General features: G+C 42.5%; 1 protein-coding gene across 1 annotated transcript; it reads left to right on the top strand.

Annotated features, from left to right (window-relative positions):
* On the top strand, positions 1-24,069 carry LOC122946870 (interleukin-13 receptor subunit alpha-1-like). The gene is made up of 8 exons (XM_044306735.1): positions 1-125; positions 3,765-3,800; positions 6,461-6,645; positions 9,221-9,360; positions 15,042-15,180; positions 20,768-20,861; positions 21,249-21,312; positions 22,301-24,069. Exons 3-8 carry the CDS (start codon positions 6,519-6,521, stop codon positions 22,385-22,387), a joined length of 651 nt encoding a protein of 216 aa, XP_044162670.1. The 5' UTR covers positions 1-125; positions 3,765-3,800; positions 6,461-6,518; the 3' UTR covers positions 22,388-24,069.
* Positions 24,070-24,812: the final 743 nt, after the last annotated feature.

Genomic DNA, 24,812 nt, shown 5'->3' with positions numbered 1-24,812 from the left:
TGGATTACAGGTAAAGAAGCAGTGAAAAATCTCAGCTGTTTTTGGCAGTTTACAGAATATATAAACTGCACTTGGGAGCTCCGAGCAGACGCTCCACGCAACGTTCAGTATAGATTGCTTTATTGGTGAGTATCAGGAGCATGTATAATACATCTTTAATAATCTATATACCTGTATATAAAGAAGGATGTATATATGTGTATGTATCTATGTATGTATGTTCCGCGATCACAAAAAAAATGCAACCATCGATTTCAACGATACTTGGTACACACATCCCTTGCTACCTGGAAAGAAATCTTGTGGGGGTCATACGCCCCTACACAGCAGGAATGGAATTTGTATTCTCCAACTGTTTTTGCTACACACATATTGCTCTGTAAGGCCTCATGCACACGACCGTTGTTGTGTTCCGTTCCGCAAAATGGGGTTCCGTTGTTCCGTGATCCATTTCGGTTTTTGTTTCCGTGTGTCTTCCTTTATTTTTGGAGGACCACCAGACATAAAGGAAGGTAAAAAAAAGTCTAAGACAGGTTTGCCATGGAAATGATAGGAATAAAACGGGCACGGACAGGGATGACAATCTTGTGTGCCTCCGTGTTTTTTAGCAGTCCTATTGACTTGAATGGGTCCGCAAACCGTTTTGCGTGGACAAGACTAGGACAGGTTATATTTTTTTTATGGACTGCAACCACGGACGCGGATGGCAAACGGTGCACTATCCGCATTTTCAACGGCTCCATATAAATTAATGGGTCTGCATCTGAAACGCTAAAATCAGCGGAACAGACGATGAGACAAACAACGGTTGTGTGCATGAGGCCTAACTCAAAAACTCATTGATCAATTTCTACTAAACATGGTACACATATCACTTACTATATGGGAAAGAATACTGTTGAGGTAACATGCCGGAACACAATGAGTTTCTGTCTATCCTGACGTCTGTCTGTCTGTTCTTTATGCGCAACCAAATGACTGGAGCGATCTTCACCAAATTTGGCACACAGGTACATCAGGTGTCTGGGAAGGTTTTAGACCAGGTCTCAGCTCTACAGGACGTACCGATCCTGAGATATTGCCAAAAACTGACCTGCATTAGCCAATACAAGCCTGCAAGTATTTCTCTTCATATCCCAACTGCCATGCACACAGTCACATGTCCCTTATCAGCCAATAGAAGCTTGCAGACCCTCACTCTCCACATACACACAGTTTTACTCCAGGTTTCCAAAACAACCCAGCCATTTTTCTTCACTGCTGTAGGTCAGCTTTAGGCTAGGGCTAAACGACGACATGTGTCGCACGACACATAGGGTACAACTACACTGCTACATATGTCGCGCAACAGTTTTTTTAATGATAGTCTATGGCGTTGCACTGTGACATGCTATGACTGTGACGCGACAGTCGCAGAAAAATCCATTTTGGATGGATTTTTTGTGACTGCCGTATCAGTCGCAGCATGTCACACGTTGCAGTGCGACACCATAGCCTATCATTATAAAAATTGTTGAGACAAAATGTTGTGCGACAAATGTCGTCGTGTAGCCCTAGCATTAAAGGGGCAGGGGGCTGTGGAGGTCACTGTTAAAGGGGGCAATCAAAACAAATTAGTGTGAAGGTTTTTAAACTTTCTCACAGCTGCAGTCCCAGAAACAGGAGTAGGTCCGTACTCCTAGAAGATTCAACTAAAAACACATAGGTATGCGTCCACACTAATAGTTTTTCCCCTAGAGGAATGTTCACAAGCAGTCACTCTCCTTATTCCTGGCTTTTGGCTTCCTTGATCCCTGAACCGACCGTCAGCAGAAACCTTTTCTTCCTTCAAAAGGACATAGAAATAGTACAGACCTGCAAACAGACAGGTTCACAGTGCTTTTTTATTGTAGCTACAAGACCATTTCTTGCCACATCACATATAAAGAGTTTTTCTGTGGATTTCTGCCCAACCCGGGTTTCGCTACCAGCTTAGTCTGGGGCGTCCTGATTTCACATTCCTTGGAGCGATATTTATTATCTGTCCCACTAATCAACGTATTCCATGTGTTCTCCCAACCCCCCATCATCAGGATTTGGCTTTGATACATTGACTATCCATAAAAACAACTCGCTAATATTTGTTTCAACTTACCACTATAAAAATAGACATCACAATTATAAATATTTCAATACATATTGATCTCTCATTTATAAAAACTTATATAGCATGTAATATACCATTCTCCAAATTTCTCTTCAAAACACTCTCTTTCAACAGCTGCTTCTGTCAACCTCTTATAAGTGATGTTCTAAATCATCCGTCTCGCTCACGGACTCAAATCTCTTCACGGAGGGGGGGGGGGGGGGGGGTGGCATATGACCCTCAATGAATGCTAATTACAACGTTCAATGTACGATAAAACTGACCAGTTACAGGTCAGTTCGAATCCGGCGATACCTTATATGTATAGTTTTTCTTGCGTTTTCATAGTGATAAAAAATTTTTATCATTTTTTGCAGGGCAATCTGAACTTTTCATTGATACCATTCTGGGGGCGTGTATGACTTTTTGATCACTTTTTATTAAATTTTTTTTATAGAAAATGAAGCGACCAAGAACATCGAATCGGCCATTTAGATGCTTTTTTCCGTTTCTGCCATATGGGGAATATATTTTTATATTATGGGCATTTTCGCACATTGCGACACCCATGATGTGTGTTTTTTTTTTTTTTTTTTTTTTTTTTTTTAGTTCTTTTATTTTTATTTTGGGAAAAGGGGGGTGATTAGAATTTCTATGTTTTATTTTTTTTTTTACTTTTTTATAGTTCCCATAGGGAACTTACATTGAAGTCTATAACGATTTCACTACTTCATAAAGACATGGGCTGCTGCATACATGCTCCGGCTCCTCCGATCGCCACACGGGGGAGCCAGAGCACAACCGAAAGTGCGCTCTTTCTGTTTCAGCACGCTCACATGCCATGGTCAGGATTGACCACGGCATCTGAGGGGTTAAATGTCCGCGATCTGCATTACTGCTGGTTGCAGACATGAGCCGCGGGTGTCTGCTAAAAGAAGCAGGCGGCCACCCGCAGCTATGGTGCCCGCAGTGGGCAGGAGTGGGCGCCATCTTTAAACACCCGCCCAGCGCCGTACATGTACAGCGCTGGGCATGAAAGGGTTGAAGAGAACCTGTAATCCGGAGGCACCATATTATTGAGCAGGAGGAGCTGAGTAGTGATGAGCGGCAGGGGTCCTATTCGAATTTGCAATATTTCGTGAATATTTTGTAGAATATTTGCGAATTCGAATATTTGTTATATTCTATAATTATTTTTTGTTACATTCCCTTTGTAAGAGTGTATATAGAGATCGCTGTCAGTCACTGTATAGACAAATTTAAGTTGCACGTTTTTACTGAATCGTTCCCCACAAAACTATACATCCATCTGCTCAGCTCTTCCTGCTCTATTACATGCTGCCTGCGCTTTATTTTGTGGTGACGGGTTCCTTTTAATAAATTTACTTTCAGCAATAATTGAACTCACTAGCAACAAACTGAATTACGTGTATGTGGGAATTTGCCTTAATATGGGCCACCCACAGATAATGGGAGTGGTAGGTACCCCAGCATGGGTGGACAGTGTTCTGTAGTACTAATTCAGAAAGACAGGTGGCGCACTCTGAATCTATTTCATTTGCACTTAGCCTGAAGAATTAATCACCAGGATGAAAGTCAGTGCATTATTGACTCAGTATTGTCATTTCTTTTAATGCAGGAATGAAGGTTCTAACGCTTTGCCTGAATCCACACAGTAAGTAGATTATATAATATTTGTATCATAACATTTTATTATATTAGCGTGCCAGCAGTTGGCAAAGATGACACAATGGAGCAGATTTACTAATCCTGTGGATGGCATAAATGTATACAGTCTGTCTCCAACTATTGGTTAGTTTACTTTGAAACAGAACTTTACTCCATAACTGACACAGTTTGGTGCAAAATGTTGCATCTTAGGCCACGCCCCTTCCACAGCTAAGTCATGCCTCGTTCCTGTTCCTTGTTGAGATGGGCACAATGTCAAATTGCACCAAATTTTCACCAAATTGTTCCAAAATGTGGTGCAATTTATGCCAATGTCTATATGCACTCATAATATTTAATGCGGGACAAAATTTTAAGTGAAGGGGCATGAGCTACAGTACCATACTGTAGTACCCCAGAACTGGAGGTACAAAATTTTTATATATAGTGATTGTTTTATTTTGTTATATATTGTGCTGTAGTTTTATGCCATGGCCGTAACTATCAGTGAGGATGTGCATAGCAAGGATTAACTAGGAATAGGGCTAACCATTATATTCCTCCCCTCTTGCTATGAGTGGGCTAGTCCTGCTTTCTGCCAGGAGGAGGGGTTTCTGTTATGCAACAGTGTGGAGAGGAAGCACAAGTCAGAGCTCCTAAAGAGATTCTGCAGTGAAATTAACTTGATCAAGTCATCAAGTGAATCCTTGAGAAGAGATACAGTAGGGTGAATAACTAAATTCAGCATTTGAAGACACTGCTGTGAGGAGAGGGACTATGGCTAAGACGCCCATCACCCAGAACATTACTAGGCCAGTCCCTCCAAGGTGCTAAAAAATTGAAGCAGTCTCCATAATCCTTACTGGTGCCAAAAGAATTGCACATTGCAAGTTCTACATTGCACTTCGTTACATTTAATTGTGGTCTCTTTTCTCAATACTACATTTCCACTGCCCCAATTCCCCAGGGAGCAATGGCCTGAGGCAGTACACTGTAACACAACACTTCAACAGGGCCACTACCACTCCCATCCTCTGCACCTGCTCCTCCAGAGCTCGCTGCAATACTAGACAGAGCCAGTGGAGGAATGGTTATGAGGGGTGTAGTTTCTAAAATGGGGTCATTTTTGGGTGGTTTCTATTATGTAAGCCTCACAAAGTGACTTCAGACCTGAACTGGTCCTTAAAAAGTGGGTTGTTGAAATTTTCCGAAAAAATTTCAAGATTTGCTTCCAAACTTCTAAGCCTTCTAAATTCTCCAAAAAATAAAATTTCATTTTCAAAATGATCCAAACATGAAGTAGACGTATGGGGAATGTAAAGTAATTACTATTTTTGGAGGTATTCTAAAAGTAGAGAAATAGAAATTTGTAAATTTGCAATTTTTTGTAATTTTTTTATGAATAAAAAGATTTTGTTTTACTTTGTTTTTACGACTGTCATGAAGTACGATATGTGACGAGAAAACAATCTCAGAATGGCCTGTATAAGTAAAAGCGTTTTAAAGTTATCACCACATAAAGTGACACATGTCAGATTTGCAAAAAAATGGCCTGGGCAGGAAGGTAAAAACAGGCCGGGGTTGAAGGGGTTAAACTCAACCTTTAATGTTACGAAATTTTAAACCATCTACTCTTGGTCCGGCCCCCGGGTCCAATATATGAACTCATTGTGGCCCACGAGTCAAAAAGTTTGCCCACCTCTGTCATAGATAGATAGCTTTAGATATATCAGATAGATAGATAGATAGATAGATCTATAGTTAGTATCTTGTAGGATACAAGCATGTGTTAGAGTAGGTCCCGTCTGTTAGAAGCCACCTTGTCGATTGGTAGATGGGCCCGACATATTTTTGATCAGTAATATGCGCTAAGAGCTTCTACTTTGTCTAATAGTAAGTATAGCAGTCATGCATTTTACTTTTTCACATATTCACCGTTTCCGTGTGTCTTAGTGCATATAGTGGTGTGCTGCTACTTTTAGTTCTATAGATAGATAGATGTATCCATAACTAGTATTGATAGATATTGGAGATAGCCAAGTGCTGTACTCAACGTCTGGTCAGCTGTTCCATATTGCTGAATGGAGCATGCATGTTTGACCGTTCTTTTGAGGCTTCCTGCATCCCCCATTCTTGTGGTTGTGGGGATCCCAGACATCAAATTATATGGACACATTTTCACTGCAGAAAAGTAAGAAAAGACAGTTGTGGACCACCTGAATGGTGAAGGATTTATCATGTGAATATTGGTTCTTGCAGACATGCGATTCAGCCAGTTCCCTAAGGTTCTTCAGATCCAGTTGTTAAAATTACAGCCGGATCAGAGAACTGTGTTACTACCTGAATCCCGATCCGGTGCTCTGGCGGTAGCAGCTGGAGATGAGCGCTTCCATTGCATAGTTTAGCTCCTAAGGCTTTTTAAAAGTTGTTGGTATGTGTGTAGTGTATATATGGTGTATTTATGCGTATGTGTGTTGCATATATATGGTGTATGTATATGTAAGCATGTGTCGTTACGCCGCATGTCTGCCGTTTAGTAGGGAAATTTGAATCCCACGCCTGGGTTCTTGTATTGATTTATCCCATCCTTCCCCTTTGGCCAAATTTCTTTCTGAATTTTGAAAGCCCTTTTAATGTATCTTAAAGAGCTGGATTTTTGTGTTTCAGGTTTGAAGATTTATTACGCACTGGAAATGAATGTCAGGAATATTATACTTCTGGTGGAATGCGTTTAGGATGCAAGTTCACATATGAGTACAGCCTTAAAGATCATAAGAGGTTAATGTTCATGGTAACAGACACATTGCACAGTGTAAGACCTTACTTCTACTATACAGCAGTCAGACACATAGGTAAGTGTTATTCCAAGTAGATGGCAGATGGCTGTATGTGACCACTTGGGTTGTCATGTTGACTATGTATTTTAGGGTTTGTATTATGGCCACATGGATTATTTTTACATACAGCAGCATGATTTAGGTTAGTTTGACACCAGCGCTTGAGACACCTGCAGGCTCTTCTGGCAGGAGCTCTCCGGATCCAGCATTGCTGGAAGCTGCCTGAATGCCCGACGGCCCCATTGACTATAATGGTGACTTCGGCGATACAGCCACAACTCGCCAAATGTGCCAGGAATTGGCCAGCCGTTTTAGGCTACTTTCACACTAGCGTTTCAATTTTCTGGTATTGAGATACATCACAGGATCTCAATACCAGAAAAAAAATGCTTCTGTTTTGTCTCCATTCGTTGTCAATGGGGACAAAACGTAACTGAACAGAACGGAGTGCTCCAAAATGCATTCTGTTCCATTTGGTTGCGTTCCCATACCGGAGCAAACCACAGCATGCTGCGTTTTTCTTTCTTTAATAGGATGTGGAGCAAAATGGATCTGTCATGACCCACAATGCAAGTCAATGGGGGCAGACACTATCTAACACAACAGAAAACGGATCCGTCCCCCATTGACTTTCAATGGAGTTCATGACGGATCCGTCATTGCTATTTTACAGATAATACAAGTGGATCCGTTCATAACGGATGCAGGCGGTTGTGTTATTGTAACGAAAGCATTTTTGCAGTTCCATGACGGATCAGCAAAAATCACTAGTGTGAAAGTAGCCGTAATCCGGCCGATTCTCGGCATATTTTCCGGGTTGATGCCGGATCTCCACCAGTTACTATAATAGTCAATGGGGCCAGTGGGCATTCAGGCAGCTTCCGGCAATGATCCAAAGAGCTCCAGCGGGCAGTTCCCTGCCAGAACAGTCTGCCAGAGCCCTCAAACACTACACTGAAACTCACCTTTCTTATACACTATGGCAGTATTATTTATTGTGTGTAAAGTAATGCTATTTATTGTATTGTGAGATATAATGCGTCCATATTGTACACATAGCCAAGTATACTGGTATAATTATTTATTCACTAAATACAGGCAATGATTGATGTAGTGTATGTGACTCTTATTGTATGTGTGTGTAGGTCTTTTATGCATATCCCCAATCTCCCCTCTAATCAGTTATCTAATATTGCTTAGCAGAGAACTTTCATTTAATTTTCTTTTTTTGTGTGTCACAATGGCGCACATTGAAAGGGTTTTACGAGATTTTCATATTGATGGCCTATCCTCAGAACGCTGCCGATCAGCAGTTTGGGGAAGCCACGGCCAGACCTCCAATGAGCACTGATGGTTCCTCAACACTGTGCTTACCAAGTACACTGCCGTACATTGTATAGCGGCTGTGCTTGGTATTGCAGCTTAACCCCTTTCACTTGAATACAAAAAAATTCCCCCTCTTAATGCCTCCAGTTGAGCTAATGTCCCCATAGTGCCCCCATAATGTGTGCAAGTATAAAGCACCCCTATATTATGCTCCCAGTAAATGCCCACATAGTGCTCCTCTCCCCTTCCCCATAGTGTCCCCCATGATGTGCCAGTATAAAATGCCCCTATATAGTGCCCCAAGTAGATGCCCCCTTAGTGCGCCTTCCCCATAGTGCCCCCATAATGTGCCTATATAATATGCCCCCATAGTATTCTCCCCCCCAACCCCATAGTGCCCCATAATGTGCCAGTATAAGATTTCTTTATAGTGTCCCCTATAATGTGCCAGCATAAATGCCCCTTTTTGGTGCCCCATAATGTGCCTATATAATATGCCCCCATAGTGTTTTTCCCCCCAACACCATAGTGCCCCCATAGTGTGCCAGTATAAGATGCCCCCATAGTGTACCCCATGATGTGCCAGTGTAAATGCCCCCAGTTGATGCCCCCATAGTGCGCCACAAAAAAGAAAAACAAACATATACTTACCTCCACACTGGCAGCGATGCAGGCCTCTTCCAACCTGTGTCCCGCGCAGTGCAAACCCCGGCTCAGGGCGACTCAATGATGTCATCGCACCGCCTGTGCCGGCCTCTGATAGGCTGCAGGCCTAGTGTCAGAGGAGCAGTGAAGGGAGTCGCCTCTCCTTTGCCCTGCTGCAGCATTCATCTGTATCGCTGTCCTGAGGATGGTGATACAGATAAATGTAGGGAGATGAGCGCTTCCACAATGGAACCGCTCATCTCCCGCTGCCAGTGCTCCGGATCATGATTCAGACGGCAACACAGTTCTCCGTTCTGGCTGTAACAACCAGATCTGGAGAACCGGAGGGAACCGGCTAAATCCCATGCCTAGTGATAGGGTAGTATTTTGTGCTGCACTGTGATATTTGGTTCTGCTGGGGTGGTATTTTGTGCTGCACTGTGATATTTGGTTCTGCTGGGGTGGTACTTTGTGCTGCACTATGGTATTGCTGGTCCTGCCTAGTTCTGTTGTCCCTGCCTACTTGTGTTGCCCCACCTTCTGTCAATTTGGATGCACATACAACTTAGGGCCACTTTAAGTTTTTTTTTTTTTTTTTTTTTCAATTTATTTATAACAGCAAAGCTCAAAAGTCCAAATATAACTAATGTGTCTGAACCAATAAATAATGTTATCGATGTAACCTGGACTGCATTACCTGGTCTGGACCTCCTGTTTGAGGTTCTGGTGTCCTCTGATACATGGAGTCTCCCACATACGGTAAGTCCTTATTGCTTTGAATATAATCTGTTATAGAGATAATAGAATATACATAATTGGAAAATAACTGAAAATATCATTAACAACGTCCGGACCAGCCACAACCTATAAATGTCCAGGGGGTCCACACTTAAAGGGGTTTTCCCACGAAAAATATTCTACAGTTTTCAAATCCATCCTTCAATTGCCACCAACTGCAGTAGAAAGGACGCACACCCTGAGAAAGAACACACCCGCTAAGCTGCCAACTTGAAATAAGTCTAGCAGAGGAACTGTAGTAATTAATGGGGAGATCTCTGGATCCATGTGAGGTACAGGGCTGCTTCTAGCTTTGTTAGAAAGAGATTGTCATGTACTATATGATTTTAATTTTTTTTCAATAATAATAGGATAACCCCTTTAACTCAACAAGGATGATTGTGAGCATCCTTGCAGAGTTTTCAGTTGCATGCAGAGAGGGGCGGACTGGGAACTTAAAGTGGCCCTGGAAAAAATAAATAAAAGTGGCCCCATGTTGTAGGTGGGTCTAAATTGAAAGACAGGGCAACACAAGTAGGAAGGGCCAAACTATGTAGGCAGAGACAACAGAAGTAGGCAGAGCTAGCAATACCATAGTGCAGAACCCTATACCGCCCAGTAGAACCAAATAGCACAGTGCAGCACAAAATACTGCCACCTGCGCCACAGTATTCACCGCCACAGGATGACGATACAGTCGAGTTCAGTAGGACACCTGCGGCCACTGGCCAGGGGCATAGGAGAGAATAAGATCGTTATGTACCCAGCTGGTGGATGTGAAGAGGACTTGGGTGCACCCACCTCCAAGGCGTTGGCCCACCAGAGAATTTCCCTGTAGGGTCTATGGACAATCCGTCCCTGCATGCAGATCAAGAAATTAGCCGGAGACAGCAGGGCAGACCATAGAGAAGCAGAGACAGTTTATTACCGTACCTGCCTTCCCATTTGCTGTATACACAGAACTCAATGAGCGGTGTGTATACAGATCAGGAAGCGTCTATGCTGCTTCCTGCTCTGGTCCCAGCGATAATCTGATTGCCAGGTAACTGCAGGAGCTGCTGGGTCTTAGCAGATGCAAATCAGCCCTGCAGCAAAAGCTAGGAGGCTTTATTCCCCTTGTAATTTGGGCTTATGAATCAGTGCCAGTTACAGGAAAGTTTTGCAATAAAAAATAAATAAAATAAATATAGAAGAAGAGACAAATGTGATTAAAAATAAGCAAAAAGTGGAGTTTCAGTATATACAAATGTAATTGTCGAATAATGTTAAAAGGTAATAATAAATGTAGATCAGAACTCAAAACGACCAGCATCTCCAACCCTGATGGACATTCTACAGGGTGGGCCATTTATATGGATACACCTTAATAAAATGGGAATGGTTGGTGATATTAACTTCCTGTTTGTGGCACATTAGTATATGTGAGGGGGGAAACTTTTCAAGATGGGTGGTGACCATGGCGGCTATTTTGAAGTCTGACATTTTGAATCCAACTTTTGTTTTTTCAATAGGAAGAGGGTCATGTGACACATCAAACCTATTGGGAATTTCACAAGAAAAACAATGGTGTGCTTGGTTTTAACGTAACTTTATTCTTTCATGAGTTATTTACAAGTTTCTGACCACTTATAAAATGTGTTCAATGTGCTGCCCATTGTGTTGGATTGTCTGGAACAGTTTCCTGGAAAGTGGATTGGTCGTCGTGGGCCAGTTGAATGGCCCCCAAGGTCTCCCGATCTGACCCCCTTAGACTTTTATCTTTGGGGTCATCTGAAGGCAATCGTCTATGCTGTGAAGATACGAGATGTGCAGCACCTGAAACTACGGATACTGGAAGCCTGTGCTAGCATTTCTCCGGCGGTGTTGCTATCAGTGTGTGAAGAGTGGGAGAAGAGGGTTGCATTGACAATCCAACACAATGGGCAGCACATTGAACACATTTTATAAGTGGTCAGAAACTTGTAAATAACTCATGAAAGAATAAAGTTATGTTAAAACCAAGCACACCATTGTTTTTCTTGTGAAATTCCCAATAAGTTTGATGTGTCACATGACCCTCTTCCTATTTAAAAAACTAAAGTTGGATTCAAAATGTCCGACTTCAAAATGGCCGCCATGGTCACCACCCATCTTGAAAAGTTTCCCCCTTTATATATACTAATGTGCCACAAACAGGAAGTTAATATCACCAACCATTCCCATTTTATTAAGGTGTATCCATATAAATGACCCACCCTGTAGAACCCTTTGAGAAAGCCAACGATAAAATGTGTGTCCGGGTCTGAGGCGGGGGTCACTTTGGGTTGTGATCCTGTCCCAAACGGGTTGATATTGAATTGTATACCCTATTTGGGGTAACTCAGACCATTTGGTCCATCATCGCCTATAGCCGTTTGCAGTTAACTTATTCCCCTTGATACTATAATTTGTGAGGTGTACAGCGGGTATGTGTGGCAGGTCTATTATTACCGTGTTACAGTATTGCAAAATACATTTGTATATCCTGAACCCTGATCACAATTTTTTGTGCTAATTTTAGTCAAGTTTTATGTCATTTATCCTTTTAACCCTGTGTCTATCCTTTTGCATACTTTGCATTTGTCATCATGCTTTTGGGCAGGAATAACCCTGTGGGTGGTCTAATATTGCATGTATTACTCCCTTTCCATTTCACTGCGAGAGAAGTAAGACAGATGCATTACAGACACACAGGTTGGAACTTTAAAGGGGTTGTGCAAGCTCCTGATATGGATGACCTATCCTCAAGATAGGACACCATGAGAGTGCAGAGTAATCTGCAGACAGCATGTTATAGAGCAGGAGGAGATGAGCAGATTGATGTATAGTTTGGTGGGAAAAGAGTCAGAAAACTTGTATTTCATTTATTTAAATTCTAGTCAAGTCACATAATATTCAATAAAAGCGCAGATCACTGGTTTATCTCATTATTTAAAGGACATCTATGTACACCTTCACAGACAATTTTTTTTTATGATTGCGTTTTACTCATGTTTGGCTAAAAATCTTTTTTTTTTATTGGTCTTTACTAAAAATATTGTCACAAAAGGTTTTTCTAGCTGTGTGAATGGTACTTTCACTTTGTGCCGGTCATCTAATAACCCTTATCTCTAGATTATGAAAAGGTCATAAACACTTACAGTGGATCTAAAGTCTACACACCCCTGTTAAAATGTCAGGTTTCTGTGCTGTAAAAAAATGAGACCAAGATAAATCATTTCAGAACTTTTTCCACCTTTAATGTGACCAATAAACTGAGCCCCTCAATTGAAAAACAAACTGAAATCTTTTAGGTCGAAGTTGCATAAGTGTGCACACCCTTAAACTAATACTTTGTTGAAGCACCTTTTGATTTTATTACAGCGCTCAGTCTTTTTGGGTATGAGTCTATCAGCATGGCACATTTTGACTTGGCAAGCTTTGCCCACTCTTCTTGGCAAAACACTCCAAATCTGCGAGGGCATCTCCTGTGCACAGCCCTCTTCAGATCACCCCACAGATTTTCAATCGGATTCAGGTCTGGGGTCTGGCTGGACCATTCCAAAATTTAAATTTTCTTCTGGTGAAGCCATTCCTTTGTTGATTTGGATGTATGCTTTGGGTCGTTGTGATGCTGAAAGATGAAGTTCCTCTTCATGTTCAGCTTTCTAGCAGAAGCCTGAAGGTTTTGTGCCAATATTGACTGGTATTTGGAACTGTTCAGAATTCCCTCTAGCTTAACTAAGGCCCCAGTTCCAGCTGAAGAAAAACAGCCCCTTGGCATGATGCTGCCACCACAATGCTTCTCTGTGGGTATGGTGTTCTTTTGGTGATGTGCAGTGTTGTTTTTGTGCCAAACATATCTTTTGGAATTATGGCCAAAAAGTTCAACCTTGGTTTCATCAGACCATAACACCTTTTCCCACATGCTTTTGAAAGACTTCAGATGTGTTTTTGCAAAATGTAGCCTGGCTTGGATGTTTTTCTTCGTAAGAAAAGGCTTTCGTCTTGCCACTCTACCCCATAGCCCAGACATATGAAGAATACGGGAGATTGTTGTCATTGTCTACCACACAGCCAGTACTTGCCAGATATTCCTGCAGCTCCTTTAATGTTGCTGTAGGCCTCTTGGTCGCCTCCCAGACCACTTTTCTTCTCGTCTTTTTATCAATTTTGGAGGGACGTCCAGTTCTTGGTAATGTCACTGTTGTGCCATATTTTCTCCACTTGATGATGACTGTCTTCACTGTGTTCCATGGTAGATCTAATGCCTTGGAAATTCTTTTGTACCCTTCTCCTGACTGATACCTTTTAACAATAAGATCCCTCTGATGCTTTGGACGCTCTCTGTGGACCATGGATGTCAAACTCATGGCCCTCCAGATGTTGCAAAACTACAACTCCCATCATTCCCTGATAGCTGTAGTATGCCCAGGCATGATGGGAGTTGTAGTTTTGCAACAGCTGGAGGGCCACGAGTTTGACATCCCTGCTGTGGACCATGGCTTTTGCTGTGGGATGCGACTAAGAAAATTTCAGGAAAGACCAACTAGAGCAGCAGAACTTTATTTGGGGTTAATCAGAGGCACTTTAAATGATGGCAGGTGTATGCTGACTCCTATTTAACAGGATTTTGAATGTGATTGCTTAATTCTGAACACAGCTCTATTACCAGTTATAAGTTAAAAGATTTAAGTTTGTTTTTCAATTGAGTGGTACAGTTTATAGGTCACATTAAAGGTGGAAAAAGTTCTGAAATGATTTATCTTTGTCTCATTTTTTTACAGCACAGAAACCTGACATTGGGTGTGTGGACTTTTTATATCCACTGTATTTAAACCACATTCTTATCAGTAAGATGAGAACTGAGCTATAATGAGTGTTTATAATGTCAGAGATAAGGAGCCCCTCAGCTCCTTGTCCGATGGATCCTGCTAGTAGATAAACTCAAAGCTGTGCAGGGAAAATGGCTTATAGTTTTTAACAAAGACCAAATGTAAAAAGGATTTTTAGCTCAAAATGAGTACAATACAATAATAAAAATCTAATTGCCACCAAAGGTGGACATAGCCTTTAATACAGCTGCTTATAATAACATCAAGCCCTTTCACACTTGCCTGTGTTAGGCTACTTTCACACTGGTGTTTTGGCTTTCGTTTGTGAGATCCGTTCAGGGCTCTCACAAGCGTCCAAAACGGATCAGTTTTGCCTTAATGCATTCTGAATGGAAAAGGATCCGCTCAGAATGCCTCCGTTCCGTCTCCATTCCGTTTTGGAGGCGGATACCAATACGCTACTTGCAGCATTTTGGTGTCCGGCTGACGAAACTGAATCTGGCACAATAGAAAACGGATCCGTTCTCCATTGACTTTCAATGGTGTTCAAGACTGATCCGTCTTGGCTATGTTACAGATAATACAAACGGATCCGTTCTGAACAGATGCAGACGGTTGTATTATCTGAACGGATCCATCTGTGCAGATCCATGATGGATCCACACCAAACGCGAGTCTGAAAGAAGCCTTATCTACAAATAGAAAACCTAAATGAATTCATCTTCATAGAGAAGAATTGGAGTAAAATATGTAGAAACAGATGTTTTGTCAATGCAGTTATTGCTTTTTCATCAATTCCTTTTCAAATAATTGTTGTTCTGTTGTTTTTAGGTAAATCGTGACACCCATGTAACAATAACCATCCCTCACGCCGATGACACATTCAGAGTCAAAGTACGGGCTAAGTTATCAGGCAATATAGCTACAAGTGTATTCTGGAGTGAATGGAGTCAAGAATGGATCGTTCTGGGTAAAGTAAAATTTCTGTGTATCTAGTCCATAATACTGGGCATCCTGTGTTTTGTTTTTTTTGCACAAGAGTTGTCATCTTTCTTATGCAACAAAGTTCACCTTAAGGGTCCATTCACATGTCCGAAAATGGTTCCGCATCCGTTCCGCAATTTTGCGGAACGGGTGCAGACCCATTCATTTTCAATGGGGCCGGAATGTGCTGTCCGCATCCACATCCGCATTTGCGGATCCGCACTTCCACATCCGTGCTTCCATTTCCGCCAAAAAATAGAACATGTCCTATTCTTACAAAAAACTAAATGACTGCACACCGTTATATATACAAACAATAGAGCTAAGAAATGGGGGTCATTCTAGATAAAAGTGGTACAATACCGACTATAAATGAATAATGGAAGCTCTTAGCGCACATACGTGTCGGGCCCATCTACCAGGCGTCAAGGTGGCTTCCGCAGATGGGTCCCTATCACTAAATATACTGCCTCACTTTGGACTTACCTAAGCCTACAATATTCAGGGCAGTGTAGGAACCAGCTACGAACGTACTCTGCTCAGAAGCCCCAGGCAGAAAGGTGTGTTCAGTCTAAAAGAGGCGCTACCCTCAAAATATTGCAAGAAAATTTAGACTAAAACCTTCAGAATCACAGGTGCATATCCATGAAGCAAACATAATTACAAAAAACAAGATGGCTGCACACCATTATATATACAAACAATAGAGTTAAGAAATGGGGGTCATTCTAGATAAAAATGGTACAATACAGACTATATGTTAGGGACCCATCTGCGGAAGCCACCTTGACGCCTGGTAGATGGGCCTGACACGTATGTGCGCTAAGAGCTTCCATTATTCATTTATAGTCGGTATTGTACCACTTTTATCTAGAACGACCCCCATTTCTTAGCTCTATTGTTTGTATATATAACGGTGTGCAGCCATCTTGTTTTTTGTAATTATGTTTGCTTCATGGATATGCACCTGTGATTCTAAAGGTTTTACCGGTAGTCTAAATTTTCTTGCAATGTCATATTCTTGTCCGCAATTACGGACAAGATTAGGCATTTTCTATTATAGTGCCGGCGATGTGCGGTCAGCAATTTGCGGAATGCACATTGCCGGTGTCCGTGTTTTGCGGATCCGCAAAACACTTACGGACGTGTGAATGGACCCTAAGTTAAAGGTCTTAGCCCATGAAAAATATTCTACAGCTTTCAAACCAGCACCTGGATCTGAAAACTTTTGTAATTGCGTGCCATAAAAAATGTAGCATAGCAGGTGAGTTATCCAATGTAATAATTAGTGATGAGCAAATTTACAGATAGATTATTACTAGAGATGAGCAAATTTCATATTTTAAAATTCGTTCATGCTTTGTTTACTGGTAAAAGGCGAATTGCGTTATGGATTCAGTTTCCACGGACCATAACACAATTCTATGATGGAATGGCTTTAGAGGCATTCTGTTATTCATTCCGTCATAATAGAAGTCTATGGGCTGCAAAACGGATCCGTCCCGTTTCAGTTATGCAGGAGAGGACTTCCCTGCATAACGTAAACGGAACGGATCTGTTTAGCAGCCCATAGATTTCTGTTATGACGGAATGAATAACAGAATGCCTCTAAAGGCATTCCATCATAGAATTGTGTTATGGTCCGTGGTAACTTAATCCATAACGCAATTTGCCTTTTACCAGTAAACAAAGCATGAACGAATTTTAAAATATGAAATTTGCTCATCTCTAGTAGTAATCTATCTGTATAGTGCCACCTGCTGTTTGCTCTTATTTTAGTTTCTCTGTCCGCCACACCGAGGTGGACGCACATATTCAGAGATTATGGTCTATATGATGTACGAGTTACATTTTTTTACATTAATTATGGGATAACCCCTTTAAGGTTAAATTATTCCTAAGAAGCAAGAATGTATTCAATTGTATAAAATTGGCAAGTGGCACGTCATTGGGTTTGCTGCTTCCCGGTATGTCACTAGTGGCAGGCATGAAGGTGTATATACTAAAACTGGCATTACATAGGACCAGTCTTAGTTTAAAATTCATTGGGGAAAAATGTATGTGGAAGCAGAGACCTCTTGTGGCACATTGGACACCAGTCCGTGTGCCAGGAATTCAATTCTATGGCAGTTAAATGGGTTGTCCGTGTTCAGAGCTGAACCCAGACATACCCTTATTTTCACCCCGGCAGCCCCCCTGAGGCTAGCATCGGAGCATCTCATGCTCCAATGCGCTCCCTTGCCCTGTGCTAAATCGCGCAGGGCATGGGCTCCTTTGTTTTTAATAACACCCTGCCGGGTGGTAACTTCCGCCCGGCAGTGTGTTCGGTGACTTCACCGGCTCTGAGGGGCGGACTTTAGCTCTGCCCTAGCTGTTTTACTGGCTAGGGCAGAGCTAAATCCCGCCCATCAGTGCCGGTGACGTCACCGGGGTTCCTGGCAGCCCCATGGAGAGCCCCGGTACATCACCGGATCTCCAAAAAATGCCTTTGCCCTGCGCAATTTAGCGCAGGGCAAAGGAGAGCATTGGAGCATGAACTGGTCTGATGCTCATGTCAGGGGGGCTGCCGGGGTGAAAATGGAGGGCTGTCCAGGTTCAGCTCTGAACCCGGACAACCCCTTTAAGAGCTGGCACAGATTTAAGCTATAATTTGGGGCAGTTTATGGCATAATTTATAGTAAATGTGACAGTCCATGGGAGGTCACGCCCCCCCTGCTAAGACCCTCCCATATGGAGTGTGCCATAATTTATGATTATTTAAGGCTATTACTGTGGCGCAAGCAGCTTGATGTATCTGCCCTGTAGACTCCTTGTCTTCAGCAGAGTTTCTTGCAAACAGTAAGAGTAGGTTCACATTTGCAGAGTACCAGAATTACCGTATCTGGCCTAGCCGGACACTGCCAAACACTGCACTTACAAGGCACTTACTAATGTATTGTTATTATCCAGATTGCTTTTTTTGCTGGCTTGATTCATCTTTTTTATTGCGTTATACACTGCTTGTTTCCATGGTTACGACCACCCTGCAATCCAGCAGTGGTAGTCGTGCTTGCACACTACAGGAAGAAGCTCCAGCCAATGGGCCTTTCTATGGTCCCGGCCACCAGAGAGGCGGGCGCCTATCGCTATGGTCTGCAATCACATCCACTGCTGATTGATTGCAGGGTGGTCATAACCCCTGGAAATGAGCAGTGTATAACTTGACGGAAAAATGAATCACCACACACCAGCTGCAATGTTGTTGCCTTGCTATTCAGCCACTATTTTATCACCACGAGGCCTCTGTACGATGTTCACATACAACAGCCCTCATCTACTCACATTGTTGCTCCACTTTTGTGCCAATTTTAGAGCAATCGTATCTAGACACGTTTATTATTTTCTCCCAAAATAACAGATCTTTCCAACACGTTCAACTGTTTCAAAGTCTCTAGATAAGGGGGCATGCTTTAGAGAAAAGCGGTATGGTGTAAAATGTCAAATACAAAAAATGTGGCACAATTGTGGAGCAAATATTTGGCAAAAACTTGGCTCATAAATATATGGTGTAAAGTTAGACACAAGTGTAAACAACTTTCATCATTCTGGCTAATTTCAGAATGTCTACATTTACATCGGGCCAGAATGTCTGTGCACTGGATTAGTAGGAGGGGCAGTTCAGCACTGACCCCCTTTCTCTTAAAGAGGTTGTGCAAGAATAAGCGGGGGCCCCCCACACACATACACTTGGCCAGACCTGTAAAGGAAAGATGACCTACTTGCTTCCTGGCTTCTTCTTCTCTTGGCCTGTGATGCTCCGTTGGGCGCCCTCGATGTCAACAACCAGTTTGATGTCGCCGCAGTCAGTCAGTGGCAGTGGCGGAGACTGGATCCCCCAGCATCATGTGACAATTTGGCATGACGTACTGTAAGGGAAGCCAGTCACCGCCGCGGCTCATAAGCAGGTAACTATCAGAGAGGAACTGTTCCTTCCCGATAACTGTCTGCTCATCTTTGGAGGTAAGAACTTAATTTCCATGCAGCAATCACCTCCACTGTATGAGGATGAGTGATGGCTACTGCGTCTCTCCTCTTCATAGTCATTGTTTCTAGGCAGCAGATTGCGGATTACACGGCACAATCTACTGCCCAGATATGATGATTGAGGTGTCCACACCAAAGAGCATTTCACCGAATGAACCAATGTTTTGCTAGTTCTTCGGATGATCTGTGGCAACGTTACACCACCAGATTATCAGGAATGAGCGTTCATACTAACGTTCATTAATCTGACCGACAATCGGGCCATGTAAATCCACCGTTAGGGTGTGATAGTAGCAATGGTTCAAATTCTGTAGACAGATGATTAAACGTGGTGTTAACTATAATTTGTAATGACCCAAAGTGCCATTACCACTTCTTTTTTGGCGCCTTGCTACCATTTTCATGTGCTAATCTATATCACCTATTGTATTTCCTATAATGTGCATATTTATTCTTGAAATGATTGTGTTCAAGTGTAATAACCTGGTCCACCAGCAGATGGCAGCAGTAACATTAGCAGTATTAGCTTCCCTGGAGAGGAACCTTCTGGTTCCTCCCAGCCCTCTGTAGCTAGATGGAGGAGTTTTAGTTAGTGAGAGGGAGTCTAGCTTAGCCCCTGCAAGGGGAAGGCAGCAGGCCTGGTCCTGTCTGGACAGGTTCTGTTAGGCCTACGCCAACCTTATCACTGGAGCTTGTGCACATCCAAGCTGAGCCAAAGCTTGAGGTACTCTAAAGCCAGGACAAGAAGTTCCTAAGACTATAAGTAAGACTGCAAACTACAGCTAACTTAAGTACCAGCAGAAGAGAAATAGTTCCTATTTATTTATCCTATTTATCCGGCCAAGCATAGCAGAGCTGAGATAGCTGCAGAGAAGTATTTGCCTGCCAAAGTTAATGCCAATACCTGCTGATGACCAAGATACTGTTTGGAATCTGTTTGGAGTACCCATTTATGCTAAAAAGCAACTGTTCAACATTACTACAAAGTCTGGATTCCATTTATTCTACTCATCCACCATCCAAGTTCAACTACCCCTTTTGCACTGCTTTAAACCCCATCACATCTGGGATCCACGGATATCCAGGTAGGAACACCATGACACGTGTACATAACCTCTACAGAGACTGTAGGCCACCCTGCACCACTCTGGCAATCCTACTTCTGGGAACCAACATTACCATCTTCAATGGGAGCCTTGAGCTTCCGCGGCTTAACCGCAGCTGGCATCACGTTTATTTGCTCTATAAGAGGGACATATTTCGTAGAAACCTCCTAAGGGGAAAGGGATACCCCAGACGCTGCGACCAGTGATCTCGTTGCAAATTGTTCCATAAGAGAGTTGTTGATATTGTTGTCTCAGTTAATACTTTGCTAATGATCTGTTAATTCTCGGTTGAGCTGATCACGAAGTATGAGCACATGAAATAATCTCACTTTGTAATTTACTAAAAACAGCTGCAAAACCCGCTCGTCTGTGGATCATCTGAGTAGGAAACAGTGGGACAGTTTTACAGTTCATAGATTTGTGACGATTCTCACCATTTTGCAGGCAAAAACAAAACGACAACATCTGTATTGCTATTCCTCCTGATTCCTGCTGCTGTTCTTGTGGCTGCAGTCGTACTGCTTGTCTTCCTGAAAAGGTAAAAAAAAAAGATATAAAAATCTCTTCTATTTTGCCTTTAACACCACTGCTTCACATGGCCGTATGTATTTTGCGGTCGACAAACCACGGATCCAAAAGAAACCGATACCGGCCATGTGCATGCCTCATCACTGTACAGACCCATTAACTTCTATGGGTCCATATTCTATAAAATACATACGGCCATGTGAACGCCCCTTTGGGCTCATGCACATGAACCGTACGTTCTGTTCCGCGCAATGCACACGGCCGGTATCCATGTTTTGTGAATCTGCAATTTGCAGACCGCATAACATCCAACGGTCGTGGGCATGAGGCCTAATACATTTGTACAATTCACATACTAATATATTTTATCTATATTTATTATAATCCGTTTCTTTAGACTGAAGATTTTGATTTGCCCTCCGATTCCTCACCCTGGAAAGATGTTCCAAAATGATGTACAGGTAATTGTACACTGTATAATCCTTATCAAACGTCACTTATCCATCGTCTCATGATGTGTCAACTTTAGAACATCTATTTTCCATGTAGCTTGTACTGAAGACACTGTTACGGTCTTTACAAGTGTGAAAGATGATTTACAGGGAACCTGTCACGTTGAACACGGTGTCTGAGCTGCAGGCAGCAGGTTATAGAGCAGGAGGAGCTGAGCAGACTGATAAATAGTTATATGGGAAAAGATTCTGTAAAACTTATATTTCATTCATTTAAATTCCTGCTCATTCTGGGCTCTGAAGTCCAGGGGGCGGTCCTATCAGTGATTGACAGCCTTCCCTCTATGACTGTGTATACAGAGATAGCTGTCAATCACTGATGGCTCCACCTCCTGGACTTCAGAGCCCTGAATGTGCAGGAATATAAATGAATGAAATATAAGTTTTACAGAATCTTTTCCTATAAAACTATATATCAATCTGCTCAGCATCTCCTGGTCTATAACATGCTGCCTACAGATTCATTGACATTTTCATGGTGACTGGTTCCCTTTAACCTCATCAATTTAAGTGACTATGGGCTGGATTTTCTGTACTCAATAGGAGGCACATTACACTACACGTACTCTCCTTTTCCTGTACTTTCAATACAACACAAATAGTCTAAACGCAAAAAAAATAAAAATCACAATGAAGAACTTTAAAAGGGTTTTCCAGGATTTTTTAACTGGTGACCTATTCTCAACCTTCTCACAGCTTTCCCTAGGCCGTGTGATGTCACATTCATCTGTCACATGGCCTAGGCATACCAAGCACAGTCTCTATGCAGTGTGCTGTGCTTGATGAGAGAAGGCTGTGGTGCTATTGCCTTCTCAAACAGCTGATTGATGTGGGTCCCAGGTGTCGGACCTCCATCGATCAGACACTGAAGACCTATCCTGAGGAAAGTAGAAAAAACTCAGAAACCCCCTTTAATATTATTATTTTTTCTCAACAGCATTGGCTCAGGGGTGACAGACCTGCAACTGTCTATGATCAACCACTGACTGAGGAAATAACTGCAGTGACTGCAATTGAAGCTTAAAAAGACATTCAATTTTTGATGCAGAGTAAATTTTGGCGCTTCATTTGTTGAAACGAAGAGCGTGAAGACATCCTGTTGACGCTGCAGACGCTACATCCAAAGCGGAACCATTAGAGCCACCAGTCATATTGAATCGCACAGAAGGCCACTGGTAAAATGGGTCTGTACTGTAAAGTTAAAGAGGACCTTTCATGGGTCCAGACTTTATAAGAGAAGTAGCACGTTAGGTAGGGCATAAAGCAGGGATCCTATAGTGCTTACTATTATTCCTGGGCGCCGCTCCGTTCGCCCGCTGTGCCCTCCGGTATTTTCGCGCGCTCAGTATACTAATTACTAGCATTGGAACAGGAAGGAGGAGGCGCCAAGGAAAACACCTCCCTGGCTGTGACGCTCTGCGATTGGACAGGGAGAAGGAGACGCCCACTGAGAAAGACTCGGTCTCCTCCTCATTGTTCCGATACTCCTCATTATAATACAAGGTGCCAAAATCAACGGGGGAAACCACAGCAGACTAACGAGGGGATCTTTTGGGAAAAAAAAACTAAAAAAACTGCCATGGCATCAGTGGGGGCCGCCCTATAATGTAACACCCTAATTAGACTTTTGCAAAACTGATGAAAGGTCCTTTTTAACTATGTAGTGACCTGCTCAGCATGTGGCACCACAGGTAACATACTGGAATTGGGAAACAGCTCCTGAAGTATCACCGCATTGCTCATAAGGTATAGAGTAAGCGCAGGCATGTCCAAACTGCGGCCCTCCAGCTGTTGCAAAACTACAACTCCCAGCATGCCCTAATAGCTGTAAGCTATCCAGGCATGCTGGGAGTTGTAGTTTTGGAACAGCTGGAGAGCCGCAGTTTGGACATGCCTGGAGTAGGGTAATGCACGCCCATGCCCATGTTCTTGTGTACACAGATTGCCTTTATCGGTCACAAATGCAGGATATGGGCAGAGCACAGTAATCATTGAGATTGTTCACAGCAGCAGGAGATGAGTGTTCTGGCCTCGGGAGGAGTCAATGACCTTTCATTATGTTTTTGGTGACACGTTGCTTGTAACTGCGACAGAAATGATCAAAGGCAGGAACTAAAAGCAATTGAGAAGTCACGAAGATACAAACTCATTAAAACAAATGTCTCCTGTAGCTGACAGTCTGTATCTTTTTGATATTTTTCATTTCTAACATTTTATGAGAGTAACAATTTATCTCCCGAAACAGACGTTACCGTATGGACGAAGGGAGTGCTCATCCAGCCCCTCTCACCAGTGATTGATGGCTGCCTCGCACGCGTCCAGAGGTGATGGGAGCATCCCTTCATATACTGTCCGCTGTATTGTTTCACCTATTAGAATTTTTTTTGTGCCATTTGAGCTAATAGTAGACCAGGCCTGTCCCCATGCTAAGCTGACTTTAAAGGGGCTTTCCAAGATATCCTCTGGATAGATCATCAGTTTCTGATCGTTGGGGGTCCGACACCCGGGATCCCCGCTGATCAACTGTTTGAGAAGTCACTGGTGATAAAAGTAGCGCCTTGACTTTCTCGAAACTTTGCCTTGGCCATGTGACGTCACATTAATCGGTCACATGGCCTAGGCGCAGCTCAGCCTCATTGAAGTGAATGGGGCTGAGGTGGGATACCAAGCACAGCCGCTATACAATATGGAGCTGTACTTGGGGAGCTGAGAGAAGGCTGTGGCGCTACTGCGAGTGTCAGGGCGTTCTCAAACAGCTGATCGGCCAGAGGTCGGACCCCCACCGATCAGATACTGATGACCTATCAGAGGATCGGACATCCGTTATAAAATCTCGGAAAACCCCATTTAGAGACAGCCCCATAGATTCTTGAAAGATCCACTTCAAGGTGGGATCCATCTTCGTCCCTCAAGTCTCAGTGCATCCCATAAGTAACCTAGAGCCAGAAAAATGATCTTACACTGCTGAGACTTTGTACAGTGTTAGGTTTATATCAGATTGTATATACAGTTGTTATATGTTAGGATATAAATCCACTGTGTATATAAACTTGAATGATTTAAAACGCTGATTGAAATAGGTTTCCTGTATTTGGTTGTTCAGATTAAGTTGTATTAAAATGTCACTATTGTACAGTCTGCTAACAGAAAATTCAGATTTATGAATAAACTGCATAGCTGGTCTTACATGGTGTCCTCTCCCAAAATACTGGAAGGCTCATTTGCCACTGTATATTTGCAGTATTTACCTGATGCTCTTTTTTTTTCTTTCTAATAGTTTATCAGTTCTGTTAAAGTATGATATTTTTTTATTTGCTAGTTTATTAGAGCTAGGCTTGTATACCTGTCAATGATCTGTAATTACCTTATAATACCATTAATGCTTTCATTAATGTCCCCTGTCCCTTTCCAATGGTCCCTTAAAAGACGATTGCTATGGCTTGTCTGTC

Source organism: Bufo gargarizans, chromosome 9, assembly GCF_014858855.1.
Source record: "Bufo gargarizans isolate SCDJY-AF-19 chromosome 9, ASM1485885v1, whole genome shotgun sequence".
In the NCBI taxonomy this organism is placed as follows: Eukaryota; Metazoa; Chordata; class Amphibia; order Anura; family Bufonidae; genus Bufo; species Bufo gargarizans.
This window is presented reverse-complemented; position numbering and strand designations above follow the sequence as displayed.

What these genes read in the sequence shown, in the direction of transcription:
- LOC122946870 (XM_044306735.1), top strand. Translation starts at nt 6,519, where the DNA reads ATGCGTTTAGGATGCAAGTTCACATATGAGTACAGCCTTAAAGATCAT. An exon ending in TCAAGAATGGATCGTTCTGG is followed by an intron (nt 15,181 to 20,767) that starts GTAAAGTAAAAT and finishes ACCATTTTGCAG; the next exon opens with GCAAAAACAAAACGACAACA. An exon ending in CTGCTTGTCTTCCTGAAAAG is followed by an intron (nt 20,862 to 21,248) that starts GTAAAAAAAAAA and finishes CCGTTTCTTTAG; the next exon opens with ACTGAAGATTTTGATTTGCC.